The sequence below is a fragment of the Ursus maritimus genome, unplaced genomic scaffold, assembly GCF_017311325.1.
Source record: "Ursus maritimus isolate PB19 unplaced genomic scaffold, ASM1731132v1 scaffold_31, whole genome shotgun sequence".
Taxonomy (NCBI): domain Eukaryota; kingdom Metazoa; phylum Chordata; class Mammalia; order Carnivora; family Ursidae; genus Ursus; species Ursus maritimus.
Genome location: NW_024425675.1, coordinates 29,401,480 through 29,418,806, shown reverse-complemented (window position 1 = coordinate 29,418,806; position 17,327 = coordinate 29,401,480). Strand labels below are relative to the sequence as shown.

The window sequence follows — 17,327 nt, the reverse complement described above, 5'->3', positions numbered from 1 at the left end:
TATGGCACAGCTTCTCAGACCAGGCACCTGAGGTCCAGCCACACGCAATGGCTGAGTTCCTCATCGTGACGCCGTACCCCACCCTCTTCCCTGGACCACTTGATTTTCCTGACACGCCTCCAGAGCACTTCTTTGTTTGCTCCTTTGGAAGCCTCCCCAGCCAGCCCCTCCACACCGTCAGCCACTCTCCAGGCTCCCCGGCTTCCTGCTCTGCCCTCGGAACAGGCCTGACTTCGTGCTGCCAGTGCTCCAGTTAAGGGAGTGGGTCTTGCTGACCTCCGTATCTTCAGCTCTTAGCTAGAAGAGATTCAACTCCTAGAAATGGGTGCTGCATAGGTGATGAGTAAATGGAGGGAAAAAACCAATTATAATCTCCATTTTCCACCATCAGGTCAATCAATGGTTACAGTCCCCATTATCCAATGGAGTATACACCGCATGTGAACTGTCTGATCTACCATGTTCTTTATGCAGTATTGCTGGAATGTGAGTTCCCTCCATAGTAAGGTAAGTATGACCTAAATGGTCTCAGTGAGTTACCACCCTTACCGAGCCAGTATTTCTTGCACTCGACCCCAGTCTGGGAGTACATTAAACACTTTTGGGTGCGTTTCAAGACTGCCAGAGTGGCCAATTAATGACTCACCGCCCCAGTGCCTATGCCCTTTTAACGTCTTCTTGGGCCCAAAGAGCCTTATGTAATACGAAAATAGTTCAGTATACAAACAATTGGGAGGAAACTAGGAGAGCTTCAAGAGGGGCCTGATTGCAACAGGGTCCTTCTGATTACGACCCATTCTCTAGAGTCTGCCGTCCGTCACAGTCAGTAACCCAGTTTACCGAACTTGGTAGGACTGAACAGTTCACTCACTGACTCATTTTCTTTGGGAAAGACTTAGTGGTAATTTTAAATACTTTATTGTTAAGCTCCCATCCTCAAGAATGTGTTTACACAATGCTAATTACTCATACAACTGAAAACTGTACTTTATTTTATACCCAATAACCCCACAATGAATGTGTCAGCATTAGGGTAGATTTAATCAAAGATTAGACCTACTCATGGGTAATGGACATTTGGACTTGGTACTAGAAAAATTTTAAAAGGAAGGAGATTTTTTTTTTTTATGTGTACGAGGGTTGATTTGGGGGTTATGCATTACATTAAAACATTATGGTAATTACAGGCATTGTATTACATGTCTAAACAATCTTACAAAAGAACACTTGGGGGGGATGTATGTGTGTGTATGTATGTATACATGCTTCTGTGTGTGTTCTGGGAGATTAAATTCACTTTATTACTCTTCTTTTTCAAAATTCACAGATTTGCTTAGCTCTTCTTGCCCAGTTATTTGTAAGTTGCATTTTAAAATAAATATATGCAAGTCTGCAAAACAATTCATTCAGATTTTGTTTGGAGTTACATCAGAATTATAAATTAATATGGAAAGAAATAATATTTTTATAATTTCCAGTCTCCAACCTGGAATTTGTTTTAGGTGTTATTTACTTAATACCAAAAAACCCCCCAAAACGCCCCGGTAAAATTTGAATTTTTCCTCATCTATTTTACTTACACTTCTTGTTGAATTATGCATAACGTTAGGAAAGCTACAAAGTCAAAGACAGAACAAGAGTCTATCTTCTAGTATCACTTCTACATTACTAGGTGAGGAGACGGGATAGTGGTCAATGTAATTTTTCCAAATGCTGGAATGGACATTTATAAAGAAACCATCCATATATTTAGAACCACCTCATTACCCAGCAGATGGTATAACAGACGTTCTCATAAATTTCACAGACTAGATATGATCACAATACGAACAATAAAAACAGTGTGATCATTGCTATGTAACTGCACAGTAAAAATTTTATTTGAGGCAAAAATTCAATAAAACCAACAAGGATTTTCTGTGGATTTTCTTTGTAGCTTGTATTTCTTACGCGTGAGTAAACAGCATAGCACCTTTTTTTTTTTAAAGATTTTACTTGTTTATTTATTTATTTGAGAGAGGAGGGTGGGGGAGGGGCAGAGGCAGAGCAAGAGAGTAAAAGAGAACCTCAAGGAGACTCCACACTGCGTGCGGAGCCCAAAGTGGGGCTCGATCTCAGGACTCTTGAGATCACGACCTGAGCCGAAATCAAGAGTTGGGTGCTCAACCCACTGAGCCACCCAGGTGCCCCCAGACTCGCAGTTTTTAGAAAAGGAAGCGCAAATAAGGAGCTACTGCCCTAGCACAACATGGCACTGCTACAATGTTCACGAATTACACAGTCCCTGCCATCCTCCTCTCACCATACATCCAAGTTACATGCGGAGATTAAACGTTTGGAACAATGACCACCTGGAAATCAACTTGATGCTTCCAGTGGAAATATGGAGCTTTATTTAACTAATCTTCTACATTACAGGGAATTTTGTCAATGCTTTGAAATTTCTAGCATCGCGGTCTTCATTAGCTGGACTAGGACCAGGTCGTGACCTGCCACCTCGTCATCCACTAAATCTGACCCCACGTTCACCTTCCAGAGAAATGACACTTACAATCCTGACATGTTTGGGGGCGCCTGGGTGGCTCAGCCGGTTGAACGTCCAACTCTTGGTTTAGGCTCGGGTCATGATCCTAGGGCATGAGATCGAGCCCCACATTGGGCTCCGCGCTCAGCGGGGAGTCTTGAAATTCTCCCTCTCCCCTTGCCCCTCCCCCACTCCTGGGTTCTCTAAATAAATAAATACATACATACATACATAAAATCTTTTTTAAAAAAAAGTATGTCAGGCTTGGATTTTTCTTTACAGTGACTATTTTAGCTAGAAATACAGTTTTTTCCCCCTAGATTGCACTACCAAAAGTTTCAGATAAGAGTATCTGTAAAACATACAGCCATTTTATGTTGTCTGAAGTGAAATATTATCTATCATCTTTCAGCTTTGTGCACAAAGAATGATCCCAGCCAACATTCTGAGAATTTTATGACACAGCTAAAAATGTTCGAGTTGGAAGATACGGAATCTCAAGGTAATTCATTCCACTGGAATACGCATTTGTCAAAGAAGCTTATGCGTCACTACGTTTTTTTTACATGGAGCTTAGGAAAGAGAAATTGCACGTGTCGGCTCACCTCCCCTAAATCCTGCCCATGGAGCCTCGTCCTGCAGCCATGGGGACGAGCATGGCCATTGCCGCGGTGTAACATCCCTAATAAACACCCACCAAAGGGCCAGTCTCCGCTGAATATTGCAACAGCTAAGATTTATCCCATGCTTGCTATGGGCCAGGTATGATACCAAGCCCATTTTCGAGAAGACCTTATTCAGTTCTCACAGGGACCTTATGAGCTCACTGCAATTAGTGTCTGTATTTTCAGAGGGCACAGTGGTGGTATAAAACGTGGCTCCGAAATTCTGTCACTTGGCGCATCACAAAGCACCTCGATTCTCCTCACCTTGACTCTGGGCTCTGAGACTGACAAACGCACACGGAGAAAGTGGCGCCAGGCCCTCAGAGAGGAGCTGGGAATTTAGCACTTGGAGGCCATCCTGATGCTACGAGCTTTGTGTTCGTGCCTCCATGTTCCTCCAGCCACAGATACTAGCAGTGGTTGGGGGGACGATGGGACACCGTGGCTCCGGATACACAGCCGAGGACCTGCAAGGCACAGATGGCTTGTCTCAGCTTGGGGATGCCGGTGAAGCCCACAGCGTGCCCTTCCAGGAAGCATCCCCAGCATTGCTCCGTGCCCCAGCCCACCTCTCCTTCACCTCCTACCCTGTTCTCACCTTGTCCTTCCAAAGATGTTTCTCTCTGCAGTCTCCACACACTGGTTCGGGGAGCTGCCCCAGACCATCTGTCTGTTCTAGCAAGGGGCTTCGACCCATCGTCCCGCCTCTCCCACCTTACCTAATGACGAGCTCCGACCTGTCCACTCATCTCTTTGATTTCAACACCTCTTTGAATATCTACCCTATAGACCAGTGACCGACTTTAAAGGTAGTAAGGGAGCAACTAGATACCATTCATGGAAGCATCTGGGTACCAGACAATCGCAAGTGATCAGGCCTTTGGCAAGTTTATTTGCAACCTAAAATAGATTTAAAGGTATTAAAATACCATGAACAAAACTAGTCTAGAGAAATGGCACTGGATCGCCTCCTTCAGACCCATTCTTAGACCTTGCAAATGTGGCTCTAATCCAGTCTTGACGGTAGTCCGTGAAGCCCCTGGTTCTGAAGTCATGATGATGACAGGAGGTGGGGAGAGAAAGTCCACCCACCTCGGCCGTCACTACGCACTGACACAAACCGGGACCCTTTCTGCCCTGCTGTGCCTGATGGCAGAATAATCTTTAAAATGATTTTGGGGCACCTGGCGGACTCAGTTGGTGGAGCCTGTGACTCCTGATCTCGGGGCTGTGAGTTCGAGTCCCACGTCAGGTGTAGCGATGACTTAAAAAATCTAAAATAATTGTATTCATAACAATATTGATATAGTGACATGGAAGCTATGATTAAAATCATAAAAAAAAAAAAAACCCAAACTAGTCAGCTCCCAGGCATACACATTTAGACGTGCCATTAACCTGGGCTTGTGTCCTGGCCTTTCGCAAACACTACACTGACTTAGACACACACAGAGTGTAGAGTCCGTGCCTGCTGGGAGTCACCCGAACGGAACAGGGACACTCCTTCTCCGAACAGTGTGAGAGACACCGTACTGGACACTGAGCTGATTTAGGGGTGAGCCGTGGAGAGAGGAGGTCGTTCCACTAGCTAAAGCAGAGGTGAGGTCCCTGCTCACACAATCAGAAAACACCCCTGCCATTCCCACCTCGGAAGCGTTTATCTGATTGTTTTTCACTTAACAAATGTTGCCACAGCATTAAAAGTAAACCTCCAGCTGGGCACACTGTTACTTGCCATGACCTTTACCCCTGTTTTTTGCAAGACTGAAACAAACTTCCCTTTCCAAGCTGGTTTTTCAAGCTGATTTATCAGAAGTAATAAGAAACGTAAAAATTAAGATTTCCTGTAACCTTAAGATCCCATAAATAATTTAAAAGGCAAATGAAAAGTTGGAGGAAATGTTCCTAACATAATACGGCTGCAAAGAGCTAATACTTCTAGCATACAGTTGCTTGACAGAATTTGAAAGGAGAAACACACGCACCTCCATAGAATAATGGGCAAAGGATACGAACAGATCACGCAGGAGGAGAAAAATACACATGGCATTCAAATGAAGCATGAAATACCATGCACTGTTTTCACCTATAGAATGCTCAAATATTAAAAATGATAGCATGTAGTGATGTCCCAGACACGAGAGGTGAACCATCTCAAATGCCATTGGTGAGAAAAACAAATCGATACAAACTTTGCACAAATCAATTTGCTCATTCCTATAGAAAAGCTTAAAAACACTCAATCCATTGGTCCAGTAATTCTACTCTGAAGGACTTATTATAATGCAATCATTATGCATATCCTCAAAAATTTAACCCCAACTATTTTTATTGTTAATATCTGACCAAATATTCAAATAATCTGGTAACAGAATAGTATATATTATAATCTCAGTTTTGTGAGAAAAAAAATTTTATGTATGTAATATACGGCAAAAAAACCCAAAAAACAAAAAACCCAAAAACCCAAAAAAACTGAAACTGTATACAGCAAAGAGATTATTCCAGAATGGTGGAATTTTGTATTACTGTATTTTTTTTCTCTGATAACCTAACAGGATTATGTTTTTTTTTAATAAACGTGTGTTACACCATTAGACTTTTTTATTGAATGAAAAGATGTTTTCCTTCCCTTCTGATTAAGAAATGCTTCTAGGAGAAATTAGTGGAAGTGATACAATTATTTGGTATGGAAAGTTATTCCATGATGTACGGACTTGTAACAAAATGACACCATTAAAGAACAAAAACGTTTATTTGCATGGAAAGAATGAGACTGTATAGAAAGTCCTGAAAACGATACTCCTCCCGTCCACATGATAGAATGATGAGACTTGTTTCCTTCTCCATTTTTCACCACCTCATTTCTCTCTAAGAATGTTGATTACTTTCTAGGAAAACGTTATTTTGAATCCAACTGCTATGCGTTTTACAAGTGCACCGAATAGCTTCCGGAAACTGTTAAAATAAAACCAGACTATCCCATGATCTAGTGGTTAAAGGGGAAAAAATTCATCACCTAACTTGCATCCAAGTATAACAGACATACAGGAACAGAAAGGAGCACAAAATATTCACCAAAGTCACCTGTGGATAGCGGGTTTTCAAGTAGTTTTTTCCCCCCTTTCTGTATTTCCCAAATTGGCTACAGAAAAAAAAAATGTATTTTATGATTTGGAAAAAAAATTTTTAATGTACCCTCAAGTGACAAAAGAAAAGTTTACAAACAGGTAGCTCTTCTTAGTCGGCAGGTTTCATATAAGCACCGAACAGCATTAGCATAATATGTCAACTGACTTCATACACACTCCGCTTTGTAATAATCCCACAGAAAACGGTATCAAATACATCGCTTCTTAAGAGTAGGGAAGTCAATATACTTTTTCCCCAATTAGGTATTTAACAAATGCTTTTGTTTAAGAGCTCCTCCTTAGATAAATAGGAACACACCAAAATCTATGATAAGATAAAGATGGGCAGGTGTTGAGAGGTCAGTTTTTGCTCCACCCTCCCCAAGCCCTGCATTTGGAGAGTGCGCCCCGGGGAGCAGGAAGTGCAGCTAAGCCAATCTTGCAGCCCTTTCGCTCCTACCTTGCCATCTCCAAATCCTGAAATCTTTTCGAGGATTTCAAACTCTCCAGCAATGGTACACCATCCCTAACAGAGAGGGTCCATTATGCCACACTGGAAAACAGACCAACTGGAATAGCATCTCTGACCACAGAATCACAAGGCTTCCGTCCCAGCAGGAGAGGGTGGCTTACAAGGGGAGCTTAGAGAGCCTTCTCCCAGGGGCCCCAGGAAGTGGCATTCAGGTAAAAATTCACATGCGGACCTTGTTTCTTGCTATTTGGCTGATCTCAGGGAACGACCCGATCCCTTGGTACCTCTGTTCCCTCCTAATGTTCAGTTCAGGCGGGCATCTACTTCGCAGGGCTGCGGTGAGGAGGGACAGGGGGGATGTGGTAAGGGCAGAGGCTGGCCCACAGCACCCCCATCAGCTAGACACCCACTCATTTATGGGCATGCTCCTGCTGCAGATCACAGCTGTGAAAAAGCAGGTAGAAATCCAGGGGTCCTCATCACATGGGTGTCGCTCGATTACCAATACGCGGAAATCGCAGTTTCTGTTAAAAGACTCCTGGATCAAAAAGAGTCTCTGGATAATCTAAACTCCTTCAGAAAAAGATTCATAACAGGATCATCTTCTATGGCAACAGACGCTTTCCACTGGATAAAGCCACGATATCATCGTATCATCCATCAACTCTTGAGAGAGACGACTCTCTCGGGATGATTTCTTCAATATTCCAAGTGCACCGCAATGCAGCCCTTGGTTTCTCGAGCTGGAGACCCGAGGCTGCCTCTGTGCTTGTCCTGGGCCATGTGCGTGCCTCCCCTCCCTTCACCTCCTCTACACAGAACTGGGACACGCAATCTTAAGTCTTCAAGAACCAAGTCTGAGCACCAAGAGCGTGAGAACAGCCAGACTCCCCAGCGACTGTCCTGCAGACCTCCTTTTTTTTTTTTTCAAAGATTTTATTTATTTATTTGACAGAGATAGAAACAGCCAGCGAGAGAGGGAACACAAGCAGGGGAAGTGGGAGAGGAAGAAGCAGGCTCATAGCGGAGGAGCCTGATGTGGGGCTCGATCCCATCCTGGAACGCCGTTCCGGGATCACGCCCTGAGCCCAGGGCAGACACTTAACAACTGAGCCACCCAGGCGCCCCCTGCAGACCTCCTTGCCACCTGTGCCCTCCCGTGGCTGGCTGGGGGCAGGAAGGCCTCAGGAGCTGTGACCCACTCCTCACGGCCGCTCGAGATGATGACACAGGGCACAGGAGGCCTCGGCCACAGGAGGAGAGAAGCCCTGGAGCAGCGCACCTGGCCGAGCTCCCAGAAGTAGGTAGGAACCTGTATCAGAAGCAATTTGGGTATTAAGAGCTCTGGCTCCTTCCCAAAGAACTTTCCATCTCACCACAATGAGTAAAACTTAGTACATGGTGACACAATCTAATATTTCATTAAATAATGTGTTCTGTTCTTCCAAGAACTCTTGCCAATGAAGGGAAGCCAAAGTAGGTAGGCAGGTAGGTAGGTAGACAGGCAGGTAGGCAGGTAGGTAGGTAGGTTGGCAGGTAGGCAGGTAGGTAGGCAGGTTGGCAGGTAGGCAGGTAGGCAGGTAGGTAGGCAGGTAGGTAGGTAGACAGGCAGGTAGGTAGGTAGGTTGGCAGGTAGGCAGGTAGAGGGGAAGCTGGGTGATGCAGTCGGTGAAGCCTCGACTCCTGCTTTAGGCTCAGGTCCTGATCTCAGGGTGGTGAGATGGAGCCCTGCTGGGGGGCTCCCCGCTCAGCGTGGAGCCCACCTGAGATTCTCTCCCTCTCCCTCTGCCCCTCCTGCTCATGTACATGCTCTAAGAATAAATAAATATTTTTAAAAGAGAGAGATGTATGTATTTAAATATGCATAAATAATACAATAATGTATATTACAATATAAAAATGTATATAAAATTTTTTATGCTAAATTGAATGTTTGCTAATTATCTCACAAGTTTTAGTAGCCTTGTTTGTTTCATTAAATTGGAGAATTCCATATCCTTCTTAAATACCGTCCCACCTCAGAGTCTAGCCAACGCAAAGCCCACAGGAAGCGTTCCGCAAACACCTGACCAACTAAATGCCCTGTGCAAGGCAAGGCTTTCCCGGAGGGCGGCCTGCGTTAGCACTCATCATCTCGAACCTCTGAGTTTTGAAGCTGGTGGAGTAAAAAGATGTATACGAAAAAGACAGAACAAATTTGGAGATCCTAGAATAAATTTAGAAGAATCTAAAACTCACTAACTCAATAATGTAATTGTAAAGATTAAGGAAGGTAAGAGGAAGGAAGGAAGGAAGGAAGGAAGGAAGGAAGGAAGGAAGGAAGGAAGGGAGGAAGGAAGGAAGGAAGGAAGAAGATAAGTGGGTGAAAGTCCAAATGAGCAAGAAAATAAAAATTCAATAAAATGATTTTGTTTATTCCAGTAAACGGCTGGGAATAATAGAACATAACAAAATTGGAAGAGGGGAGAAAAAATAACTCAGCACAATAAAAGAGGGTTTTTTTTGTATTTTTGTTTTTTAAAGGCAATGTTGGGGTGCCTGGGTGGCTCAGTCGGTTAAGTGTCGGCCTCCGGCCCAGGTCAGGATCTCAGGGTCCTGAGATCAAGTACCACGTCTGGCTCCCTGCTCAGTGGGGAGCCTGCTTCTCCCTCTCCCTCTGCTCCTCCTGCGGGCTTGTGCTCTCTCTCTCAAAATGAATAAGTAAAATCTTCAAAAAAACCTGGCAGTGTCTTAGATGAGAGCTGGGAAGGATCTGATGGAGCGCAGACATGGAGATGTTCTCTTAACACGAAGACGCAGGGTCCAGGTGCACTGTGACGCCAGCCTCTGCATCAGCGTCTCTCAGAGATGTGTCATTTTGTGTAACTGCACAAAGCCAGGACAACCAAGGAAGTAAGAGTCAGGGAACTCCATCTCCCTCTCCCTGCCAGGGGAAGAAAAATCTAGACCTGCAGCCGTGTCCTCACTCACGTGTCTAGACAAAATGGCTTCAATGTCAGAATCCATCATACACCGAAAGTGGAGAGTGACAAAGGCTGTACCCCGAAACCTTTTACAAGGTCTGGCTGTGGTCTGGCTAAGGTCACGAATGATTTCTCCGTCGCAAAATGCAACAACAAAAAATTGTCATTATCTTTGCTAGTTTTCAAAAATTCTGTCGTTATCTTTGCTAGTTTTCTCTGCAAAATAAAATACTGCTTGTCAAGCCTCTTTGTTCTGAAACTCTCTTCCCTATTTCCATGCTCTTGAACTTGACTCTCTCTCTCTGCTAGTCCAGTGTCCTTCATTCTTGGAATCCTTTTCCCCTGCTCACCGCTGGGAGTTAGAGCTCCCTAGGTGAGCTCCTCACACGTTTTCCCAGGTGATCTTTTGTCACCAACTGTTTCCATGGGAACGCCAAGAACCAGGCTGGTCTGTAAGGACTCACACAGGAGACGCACACGTATTTATGCTGTATCGAGGTCACCTGCTCATGTCCTATCACTGTAAACAACACTACTGTCCGAGTAACTGAATGGGTTTTATGGGGAAAAAGATTTCTGTTTCTATGCGTCTGCTTGTGTTGGTTCAGTAATAAATATGAGATCTTTTGTTTGAAAAGGGAAACAAATTTATCCCTCTACCCCGAAATTGACCCTTTACCCAGTGTCTATTTTTTTCAAAATTGTTCACCACCTACCCAACTGCTCATTCCAGAAACCCCAGAGCTATTCTTGCCGTCCATATAACAACAGACCATGAAACCCTCTCAAAATGCCTACAGGATCTTGTGAATCCTCTATTTCTCTTTCCTGATACAGTTTATTCTTCCCTCATTCTTGTCTGTTCCATGGAAACAGCCCAAGTGACCTTCCCGCCTCTGATTTTGCCCCAGTGTTAAACACTCCACTCACCAGAGTATCCTGCTCATCAACCGCACATTGGATTATGCCTCTCCCCCATTAAAACCTTTCAGGGCTCCTGTGATCTCCAAGTCTAAGTCCAAATGGCTTAGCAAGTCAGTCCAGGTATTACTGATCTAACACCCGTTGATCTCCCCTCTTCCCCATCTCTAACCAAGAGGGGGTCCTTCTGCTCCACAAGCCTCTCACACCTGGACTTCGGATGTGATGCTTCCTCTGTGTGGAAAGTTCTTCCAGTTTCTTAGCTTTGTTTCAACCAGATGCCTCCTTTCTTAAAATTCCTGACTGCCCGCCAATGTCCTCACCTCTAGGAAGATTTCTCTGTAGTCCCACTTCCAGTTTGAAATAGCTAGCCATCCCAGGAGCTGTGCAGCCCACTTTTCATACTAGACCGTAGCACTTACCAAGCTGGATTTGCATCACCTATTTTCTTATTGGGCTATCTGAGCGACTACACCCACTCCGATTATAGGCTATAAGCTCCATGAAAGCAAAAAATGCACTTCATCTGGCTCTGTGCCAGCCATCACCGTGGGTGGTAGATGGTGTGTCCTCCATAAAGCCTCGTTCAGTAAATGCACACATGAAAGAGGAAAAATATTTTAACGTGCAGGAAAGAAACCAGAGAATCTGCAAAGCTTTAAAAGAAAACTGTCACTGGTTATGCAGTCAATGGAGGAGTAGAAATTTGGCAGAAGAAAAAAATTCCAGAGTGTATGTCCTCTTCACCCAAACTGCCTACCATTGATAACGAAGTTTTAAAAGCAAACCAACGTAACCATTTGCTTAGGATTTCTCTCAGAACAGCTCAAAATACCTGAAATGGGCTGAGTAGCAATGGCGTCTAAATGCGTTGGTTGATAAATTACCATTGTATAGAATACGTATCTTTAGCGTGAGCACAAAAGACAGAGTCACTACATCTAACAAATATTTCAGTAATATCCTGCCGATAATCTGACAGTTTTGCCCTATTGCATTTTGCATACAATACTGCTGATGCAATTTCTTTAGTGATTTTTCCCCCCAGTCTTGACCATTTTAGTAACTTCTTTTTTAATCTCGGTTATGTAAAACTCACAACCCCATGCCTAGATGTGGGTTTTTTGGTTTAAAAGCTCATTTCTTTAAGTTGAAAAATACTTTTATTTTTATAATTTTTATTTACTTTTCTTCGGCTGAACCTCCTGTCCATTTTTTTGTTTGTTTGTTTATCTTTCCTGGACTAGTTGTCTATATATTGTGCCTTTCCCTGTCATTTTCTCCATCTGTACATTTTTCTTGAATTAACTTGATTCCATTCTGAAATTCTACCATCAATATCATATAGGAAGTAGGATTTATGGGAGGAGAAGGAAGGGTGAAACAATGACAATGCCTTGCATAATATCTTTATCAATAATGCTGATTGGATTAAATGTGCACTAAGGAGAAGCCATAAAATAGCTTCAGTGAATAGGGAGGACGGACAATGAATTATTCACTCCAGAACATTCATGAACATTGACGCGCTCACCAGCCAAGCTAGGTGTAGCAGTTTGGGGTGAATAAGGCTTTGCCCTTGACCTCCAGCCCTGAAAGCTTAACATTTATTTTATCCTGCCATCCTTTGTCATATGAAAACAACCCCAGGCTTTGAAAAAAACTCGTTAACTTATGATGTAAAACTATTGTTTGACTCCCAAAACTCTGACAGTCACCACCCATCTTTATAATCCATCGGAATATTTACTACCAGTCAGTCAGGGCCTTGTGGTTCCCCGAAACCTCGTTCGCAGAACTCTCCACGCACGGCCCGCTCACGCACCCGGGAGCCGGCAGACCCCCTCATTCTCGTCGTACGCTCACAGTAAGCTGCCGTCCCTTTCCCAGTGCTCAGTCAGTTAACTGAGTATTCCAGAACCCCAGGTTAACGGAGACTCCATGGGCTGCAAAATTCTTAACCTCCAACAAAAGTTAAATTATTTTCCAAAATTCTTCACTCCTCTTAACAATCTTGTCACTACTGTTTAAGAACAAAAATTCAACTGAGTAAATCTGAAGATGTAATTGGCTTTATTACGTGACTCACCAACTAGGCCGCAACCCTGCCAGCAAGGAGAAGAGCGGTATCAAACCCAAGGTTTTCACAGGAAGGAAGGCAGGGCAAGAAGTTATTAGCAGAAGAAAAGAAAACTTTCAGGCGCGAACACCTTCCCTGAGGGGGGACATCAGGGGGTTTGATATGCAGATGAGCTCATCTCCCTTTGCGGGGGATGGTGAGGGCCCAGGTGACTGATTACCTCATCGTGCAGACCAGAAAGTTCCCGGCCGGCCAGTTAGAACTACATTCCTCGGGGAGGTGGAAACTGCAGTGAGGTCAGGCACGAAGCGCCCCGGTTTGGTGACCTGTCCCAGTGTGAGTGCACCGTTTGGCGCCTGTGGTTTTCTTTGTAACACTGTACACATATTTTTACTTAAGCTGCATTCTCAAACTGGTGACGGGCGTGAGAGAGAAAGAGGAGGAGCCTTCCTCTCATCCTTGGAACGGTGGTTCCTTCTGTCACCAGGAAACCGAGCAAGAGCCCTGGGTAAAAGGACAAGCACCCCATGGGCAAGAGTATATAAATCAGCATAAATATGACCTCAGTAGCAAACTCAGAGGTGTGCTGCACCCTTTCCAGAAGCAGTCTTTTGGTTCCAAGTCTATGAGCGTCGACTAGCCTACGGAATAGGACTTCACCGCCAGTCTCCGCGGGACACCCGCATCCCAGGGACTCATCCCCAAGTGGAAGAGACACCAATACAAAATGGTGAGGAAAATACTGACCTTAAAAGCATCCTGAAGTTGCAGTCTAAGTACCCATCAACACGGAGACGACAAAATGCATTAGATGTCCTCTATTTGTCTGGTCATGATTCCAACGTGTGTGTGTGTGGCAGGGGGTGGGTGTCCTCCCCACACCACCAAGCAAGCCTCCGACACCGGCTGGGTGGGCTGCAACGCGCCTCAGCTCTGACACTGTCCACCTGGACATGGGTCGGATCCCACAGGCTGAGGGCTCAGTCCCACAACCGTGCCCCCAAAACAAGCACTTCAGAAGCCAATCTGGTCATGATTCCAACGTGTGTGTGTGTGGCAGGGGGTGGGTGTCCTCCCCACACCACCAAGCAAGCCTCCGACACCGGCTGGGTGGGCTGCAACGCGCCTCAGCTCTGACACTGTCCACCTGGACATGGGTCGGATCCCACAGGCTGAGGGCTCAGTCCCACAACCGTGCCCCCAAAACAAGCACTTCAGAAGCCAAAGGTTCCGGGGCGCCTGGGTAGCGCAGTCGTTAAAGCGTCTGCCTTCGACTCAGGGCGTGATCCCGGCGTTCCGGGATCGAGTCCCACATCAGGCTCCTCCGCTGGGAGCCTGCTTCTTCCTCTCCCACTCCCCCTAAAAAAAAAAAAAAAAAAAAAGAAGCCAAAGGTTCCAATGCTCACTTGTGCTTCTGACCGACAGACGGTGGATTGCAGGCTCCCACGCCCCCTCCTTGGGCTCCTGTCATTTGCCCGTGGCTCGTAGAACTCAAAGGAACATTTTACTTACTTGATCACCGGTTTCTCTTGAAGGGATACAACTCAGGAAGAGCCAGATGAAGAAGAGCTGCATGGGGTGAGGTTGGGGGAAAGTGCGTGAAGCTTTCATATCCTCTTCCAGGCGTCTCTGTCCCAGACTCCACGTGTGCACCTACCATGACCTCTCCTGACCCTGCCTGTGGGGCTTCACGGAGGCTTCAGTACAGAAGCAAGATTGATTAAGTCATCGACCACCAGTGATTGATTCAACCTCCAACCCCTCTCCCCTCCAAGGAGGTCAGAGGGGGTGGGACTGGGAGGTTCAACCCTCTAATCACAAGGTTGGTTCCCATGGCAACCAGCCCCATCCTCAGGTGGGGCCCAAAAGTCACCTCATTAACCTAACAAAAGACACCTTGATTGCTCTCTTCACTTGGGAAGTTCCTCGGGTGTCTGGAGCTCTGTGCCGGAAACTGGGAAACCGAGGAGCACCTTTCTTACTGTAGATGATGTTATCAGGCTGTCCATCCAGTAGTGTAACAGGTCAGTCCTAAACATGGTCATGCAGAGTCCTATCTATTGATGTGAAAGGACATTCATGGGATTTTATAAAAAAGAGTCAGGTTCCAAACAGCAAGTAAAATTAGAATCTGTAGTAAAACCAGGAAAAGGAGAAAAAATGGAAAATCTGGCAGGATCTCCAAGTATGGGTAATGCTGCGTGGCGAGCTGTTTTCTGTTTCCCCCTTTATTTTTGTTCATGGATATTTAGAATGAATATACATTTTGTCGAAAATATTTAAACATCTATAATTTACACAATGAAATGCAGAGACATTGGGGTTTGGGGGCACAGTTCTGGGTAGGACCTGGACACTCGGGTCCTATTTCTCGTTCAGCTGCCAAGACATTTAGGAAAATTGTTTAACCACGTGAGCCTGAGGTTCTCCACCTTAAAAATAAATAGGTTTTCGAGTTCACCAACGGTTATAAAATTTGGATTGATGCCCTTTCTCACTGTATCATCTACCCACCTAGCAGAGGGTGTCCAAACACCTTGTCAAACGCTCAAATGCACCTTACACGGCAGAGCTGGGGTGGCCAGCGTTCCTGAGATTAGCACTGGTGGCGGCTTCTTGGGCGGCTCAGGCCTCCCTGTGCGCCCCTGTGACCTGAGCCCCGCACAAGGCCACACTGCTCGGGCCAGGAGGCAGAACTGCCAGTGATACGCTGCTGCTCATGAGGGTTTCTCAGTCTTCACTGACCTTGATTAAAAATGAAAGGATGCATTTTTATTTCAGAGTGGATGCCCATTATTTTTATTTGGGAAGGGACACCTCCGGACTCCAGCAACTCCTGACCACAGCTACGGTAACAACGCATGGCGGACTCTTCGACTGGTCAAGAACCCTCATGAGAACCGCTCGGGTGACACAGCACACGTCTACGCGGGTGGAGAAATGTAGGCATGCTCACGGGAGTGCGCTGGCTGCTGTGGATAAACGACACAAAGTCTCCAATGCCGGAGTCCCCGTGACAGGCGTTGGAGCGGGCACGCACAGGTGCCACGGTGCCCGGCTCTGGGGGTCCCAAACAGATCAGATTCAGCCACTCGTCGCTGACAAAATCCAAAGACAGAGCAACAGCGGGCGGCGAAACCAGAAACGAATTTATTTCAGTGAGGCTGATGCCGGGAAGGAGGCAGGCCAAGATCTCAAAGACGGTCTCCAAAGGGCTGAACTACTTCCAGGGTTATGGAAGGACAATGTGGGGCGAAGGTGGGTGGGCCTGTGCCCGTGGGCTGAGAAGGTCAAGTGGATACTGTCTTGGGGTCGATCACGGGCAGGGTCTTGCCGACGTTTGCAGTCCTGGTTGCTGGAGAGGGTAGTTTCAGTTCCATTGGTGGATGCTTTGCCTTCAGGATCTCCCCCTGAGTCCAGAAACAAGCTGGAAAGGACCCAACTGGCAAGTTTGGGGTCAAAATGAGGGCAGCCGAAGTCCTCTGTCAGAGTGGGGGTCCTGGAGACCAGCTTCCCGGGTGAGGAGGGCGCAGCTCCGAGAACCGGGTCGGACCCCAGGCCGCCCTCAGAGTCGGTGGTGGAAAGCGTGGTGGGGCAGGCAAAAGGAGTGCTCCTTGTCTCCAGCTGGAGGACAGCAGGGCCCACGGGCGTGGGGAAGTGCAGCCTGGGGCAGGCATGCAGGATGAGTGGAAACGGGGAGAGCATTGGCCCAGGGCTCAGCCAGGAGTCCGTTAACCGTGACCTGGGCCTGAAGGACTGAGAACAGGCTGTGTCCACAGTCCCAGGCAGGATGGTCCCGCCCTCACCCCCTGTCCCCCTGGGTACAACGCTCGGGCTTGGGCCTCCAAGAGGGAAGTCTGAACCGCTGGGCACAAAGGGGTTACTTTATCTCCCCACCCCCACCCCAAATTCCCCTCACCCTTGCTGCACACATCTTTTTTCACTGTCTTCCTCCCTGGGAAGGAAGGGTCTCCGACACCGCCAGGCTCTCCTGGAATGGAATGAGCAGAAATGGGGAAGTAAGGATGTTCTCCAAATAGGAATATGACTTTAATGCAGTCTGATTTTCAGGAGAGACCCTTACTTTTATTACATACACTAGAAGCTTTTCTGCATTCACTCTGGGGGAGTGATAAAAAGTATTCTATCTGACCAGGACCCTGGGAGTTCCTAACAAGGAACGGAGCCAGCCAGCAAAGTCTTAAATATAGGCATGCGCACCCCAGGGGTGATGAAAACAAGGCCTTTTCCTGGGTATTGTTTCAGGGGATTGGCTGCGGTCAGAAAATATATGTCTCATTATTAGCACAATGTTCTACGCTCACCCCCTAGTAAATATTTTTGCAAGATAATATTTAATGATAAAGGTATTTTGCTCACTAGGTGTTCCCCGTCAGCAACTGGAATCTAACCTCTAACTCGCCGAGAAAGCTGAGCCAACAGTGGTGGGGGATATTCTCATCTGTCTCTCCTCAAAATACTTTCCTTTTTAAATCTGGTACGAAAGAGTTTCCTCCACCCAACCCCCCACCCCCTCCTCCTGAAAAAAAAAAAAAAAAAGGTGTCCCAAA

General features: G+C 46.1%; 1 protein-coding gene across 1 annotated transcript in view; it reads right to left on the bottom strand.

The window, feature by feature from the left end:
• LOC103676279 (60S ribosomal protein L32-like) overlaps positions 1-3,886 on the bottom strand; it is a 55,513-nt gene extending 51,627 nt beyond the window's left edge. The window contains 1 exon segment of the mRNA XM_040645497.1: positions 3,788-3,886. Coding sequence (XP_040501431.1) covers positions 3,788-3,886 — 99 coding nt within the window.
• Between the last annotated feature and the right edge of the window lie 13,441 nt (positions 3,887-17,327).